This window comes from Myotis davidii, unplaced genomic scaffold, assembly GCF_000327345.1.
Source record: "Myotis davidii unplaced genomic scaffold, ASM32734v1 scaffold4, whole genome shotgun sequence".
Classification (NCBI taxonomy): Eukaryota; Metazoa; Chordata; class Mammalia; order Chiroptera; family Vespertilionidae; genus Myotis; species Myotis davidii.
In genome coordinates, this window is record NW_006294707.1 from 862,291 (window position 1) to 867,323 (window position 5,033).

A 5,033-nucleotide genomic window follows, 5' to 3' on the forward strand; every position below is an offset into this window, starting at 1 on the left:
TCAGCTGCCACCCCTTTCCATGTGCACCGCGTCCTCAGCTGCCAGCCAGTCCTTTCCACGTGCTCTGCGTCCTCAGTCACCAGCCCTTTGCGTGCGTGCACCTCTATACCTCTGCACTTTACATCCGCACCTTCTCTGAGTCTCAGTGTGCTTTTGTCTTTCCTTCTAGTTGTAGAATTTCCAGTCAGCCAGCCTTCCTGTGGTTCTGGATGATGTCTGTTCTCTCCTTTAGTTGTATTTTTGAAGTGGTTGTGCGAGGCAGCAATTTCCAGTGTTTACCTATGTTGCCATCTTGGTTTCTCCAATACTTTTAATTTTAAAATGCCTAAAATAAAAGTTTTTTTGTTACTGAACAAGGCCCAGGCCCAAAAACGGTCTGCCTCAGATGGGGGTGTAGTGTGTGGGTTCTTTTTTTATTTAAAATATATTTTTATTGATTTCAGAGAGGAAGGGAGAGGGAAACAGAGATAGAAACATCAATGATGAGAGAGAATCATTAATTGGCTGCCTCTTACATGCCCAAACTGGAGATTGATCCCACAACCCGGGCATGTGCCCCAATTGGGAATTGAACCATGACCTCCTAGTTCATAGGTTGATGCTGAATCACTGAGCTATGCCAGCTTTGTGTGTGTGGGTTCTTGACTTCGAGCAGGAAAGATTTCACAACACAAGTCCAGGTGATATAGAGAGTATGTTTATTAATGCTGGGAACGAAGGGAGGCCTTAGGGTAGAAGAAACAACGGGAGAGAGCCGAGGCTGGGCTGATTTGGTTCTCTAGAAATGTTACAGGAAGGAAGTGAGCCGAGGAGCGGCTGCTGTCAGCTCACTGGAAAGTAACAGTCACAGTGAAAGAGCTAAGTCAAGGTGGGGCTGCTGTTAGCTCCCTGGAAAATCAGAGAGGAGAACCAAGATGGTGTCATAAGTAAACGCCTGTACTCACCACCTCCCACAAGTACATCAAAATTGTAACTAAAATACAGAACAACCATCATTCAGAACCGCCTGAAAGCTGGAAGTCCTACAACTAGAGAACTAAAGAAGAAAGCACACTGAGGCTGGCAGGAGGGGCGGAGTTGCAGAACGGGCTTGTCCAACACTCACTTGCAGCATTTTTTTGTTTTAATCGGGAGGGATATCTCCAAGGCCTCCCAGGAGAAGCAGGAGGTCCCAGCCCCACACCAGCCCACCAGCCCAAGGTTCCAGAGCTTGGGAGAGAAGTTCCCATAACTCTAGACTGTAAAAACCGGTGGGTATTATGGCTGAGTAACATAGAGGTTGCTGAAGTCCCAGGTGTTCCTCTTAAGGGGCCCACACACAAACTTACACAGTCTCGCTTCCTCTGAGCCCCAGAGTCTGGTGGCACCTTTGGGGGAATGTAGGAGCATACGGGGAGGAACTGGACTGTCTGGCATTGGGGCAGAAACTTGGCTTTCTCCCAGACAGGAGTGCTCACAGGAGTCATTGTTCCTGTGCTGGGATCTCCCCCGTCACAGAGCTGACTGGCAGCCATATCTGAGTTTCCATCAGCCTGGCCCACACTGTTTTCTTTGCCCTAGTGATTCCCTGAGACCCCACCCCATCCAATTTGCAGCCCCACCCAAGCTGTTTGCAGCAGCTTTTCCATATGAATGGCCTGTTCTGGCTCAGGCTTCAGACTTTCCTAAAATCTCTTAAACAAACAGCAGCTGGAGTCAGCATGCCCCAAACCTATCAATAAAAGGCCCAAGACCTGATTCCAGCCTTGCTTCATAGCTGGGTCTCCCTTGGGCACTTCCTAGCCCAATGCAAGTAGCAGCCATCTGCAGATCTCTCTGTAGTTCCTGCCAGGTGCCCCCAGGCATTGGCTGACTTTGCACCTCCCTGGAGACCCAAGAGCCAGTGCACCCAGTGAACAGCTTCAGACCATACCAGGTTACAACCCTACACATTCACAAGCAACACACACAAGAGGCAGACTCAGTGAGCTCCAAAGACCCACTGAAGCAAGTCCTGCTCCATAGGGTGTCTCCTGTACAGTAGCTCTTCCACTGTAGCCACAGCTGGTCCTCAGAGCCAATTGGCCAGGAGGTCAACTCCTCCCAGTGATGCCAATAGCTCCTTGTAGGGGGTGAGCAGAAGGCAGCCAATCAATGATTCTCTCTCTTGTCATTGATGTTTCTAGCTCTCTCTCCCTTTCCCTTCCTTTCTGAAATCAATAAAAATACATTTAAAAAAGAAGACTCAACTACAAGACTGTGCACATAGTCCACACCTAGAGTGCCAGCTCAGGTGACTAGGAAGGCTGAGCCACTGGGCTCTACAGGACACCTGCTGCACAAGGCCACTCTACTAACTCCAGGAGAAATAACAGTTCTACATGGAATACATAGAAATAAATACAGGGAAGCAGTCAGAATGCAGAGACAAAGAAACATGTCACAAATTAAAGAAATGGAAGGTATCTCCAGAAAAAGAACTAAATGAAATGGAAGCAAGAAAACTACAGATACAGAGTTCATAACAATGTTTAAAAGGTTACTCAAGGATCTTAATGAAAGTTTCAAGGAACTTAATGAGAGCTTCAAGATAATTAATGAGAGCAGGACTTACTGAGACTTTCATAATCTTAATGAGAATGTCAAAGACATGGAAAAGGACCAGTCAGAAATCAAGCACACACTAACTGAAATAAAGAATAATTTACAGGGATTCAACATTAGGGTAGAGGATTCTGAGGATCAAATCAACAATTTGAAATATGAGAAAGCAAAAAACACCCAATCAGAAGAGCAAAAAGAATCCCAAAAAGAATCCAAAAACATGAAGATTGTGTAAAGAGCCTCTGGGACAACTTCAAGCATACTAACATTTGCATTATGAGGGTGCCAGAAAGAGAAGAGAGAGAGCAAGATATTGAAAACTTATTTGAAGAAATAATGACAGAAAACTTCCCCTACCTGGTGAAAGAAATAGACTTACAAGTCCAGGAAGCACAGAGAGTCCTAAACAAGAGGAACCTAAAGAGGACCACACCAAGACACATCATAATTAAAATACTAAGGGTTAAAGACAAAGAGAGAATCTTAAAAGCAGCAAGAGGGAAGGTGTTAGTTACTTCAAGAGAGCACCCATAGGACAGTCTGCTGATTTAGCAATAGAAACTTGGGAATGGCAAAAAATAGTCAAAGTGATGAATAGCAAGGACCTACAACCAAGATTACTCTACCCAGCAAAGCTATCATTTAGAACTGAAGGTCAGATAAAGAGCTTCACAGACAAGAAAAAGATAAAGGATTTCACCACCACCAAACCAGTATTATAAGAAATGTTGAAGAGTATTCTTTAAGAAGAGGAAGAGCCCTAGTTGCCTTGGCTCAGTGGATAGAGTGTCAGCATGTGGACTGAAGGGTCCTGGGTTCAATTCCAGTCAAGGGCACATACCTGTGTTGCAGGCTTCTTCACAGCCTGGGCCCTGGTCAAGGCGAGTGCAGGAGGCAACCAATTGATGTGTTTCTCTCACATTGATGTTTCTCTCTGTCTTTCCCTCTCTCTTCCACCCTCCCTAAAAGTCAATGGGAAAATATCATCGGGTGAGAATTAACAACAACAAAAAATAAACAAATGAAAATACTCCACTGGATTCTTTGCATTACAATGTGTGGCTGTGAGTCAAATTCTCTTTTAAAAAAAAAGGAGGAAGAGAAGAAAAAGAATATGAACAATAAAATGGCAATAAATACATATCTATGAATTGAATCTAAGAATCAAAATAACAAACAAGAAATCTAGTAAACAAAATAAATGATGAATAAAATAGAATCAGAGGCTTGGAAACATGGAACAGACTGATGAATCTCAGAGGGAAGAGATTAACTGAAGGTCTTATATGCATATATGCATTACCTATGGGCACAGAGAATAGGGTCATGAAGGTCTGGGGTGGGATGGGAACCAGGTGGAGGGGGCAATGGGATGAAAAAAGGGGGACATCTGGAATACTCTCAACAATAAAGATTTAAATATAATTCATTAATTAAAAAGAAAATCAGAGAAAAGGGGCCTTGGAGAGAGGATCAACCCAGGACAAGCTGCTGCTGCCCATTGCTCCCTAGTTGCAAGTCTCCTGGGACCCTTAGATTTTAGGAGAAAGAAAGTAAAAAGTTCATGCCCAAGAAGGGGCATGGGCATGCTCTGGGCATCCTTTGTCTTGAGGGTTTTCTCTCTCTTCTGTGGGTGAGAATCTAAGGGAGGGTTCCAGCAGAATATTCATCAGCTTTCCACATGCGTTTTTATTACGCTGATGCATTAAAATGAGCTGCTAGGGAGTCTGGGATTATTCTTTGGTTTGCTTTACTGTTTTACTTTTATCTTGGGTCTGTCTGGCTCTAATCAGGCTTTTGTTATTTGTTCCCCTGACTTCATCTGTCCTTGGGTTTGGCTGGCACAAATGGCATTAGTCAGGTCTCCCTCCTCTCTCCATGACCAGGGTGATGGAAGCTATGTATTCTCTGGTTAGGGAGGAGAGGTATACAACATTTTCTCTCAAGTGTCCTTGGTTGGGGAAGATAAGGTCTTGCGATTCACTAGCTGCTATAAGTTGTTCAAATTGTCTGATATCATTTAATTATCTTGTCTCAGTTTCCCCATTCCATTTGCCTGGGAATTTTTCTAGCTTCTTACTATCCTGGCTTATTATGAACAAAATCACATAACCTACCTTTTAAAATTTTCTTTTTATTTTAAAAAATCTTTATTGTTGAGAGCATTACACGTCTGTGTCCATAGCTAATGCACATACGGATATAAGATCTTTGTTTACTCTCTCCAACCCCCCCCACCCTCCTGCACTCTGAGAATTGTCAGTCTGTTCCATTTCCATGCCTCTGATTCTATTTTATTCACCAATGTATTCTGTTTATTAGATTTCTTATTATTAATTTTTTAAATTTTAGATTCAATTGTTGATAGATATGTATTTATTGCCATTTTATTATTCATAATTTTCTTCTTCTTCTTCTTCTTCTTCTTCTTCTTATTTCTCTTATTAAAG

General features: G+C 43.1%; 1 protein-coding gene across 1 annotated transcript in view; it reads left to right on the top strand.

Moving 5' to 3' along the window:
- The first annotated feature begins 3,909 nt into the window (after positions 1 to 3,909).
- Positions 3,910 to 5,033, top strand: part of LOC102767794 (RLA class II histocompatibility antigen, DP alpha-1 chain-like) — a 5,144-nt gene continuing 4,020 nt past the window's right edge. Inside the window, exon 1 of the mRNA XM_015567464.1 lies at positions 3,910 to 3,915. Coding sequence (XP_015422950.1) covers positions 3,910 to 3,915 — 6 coding nt within the window. The remainder of the gene's footprint in view (positions 3,916 to 5,033) is intronic.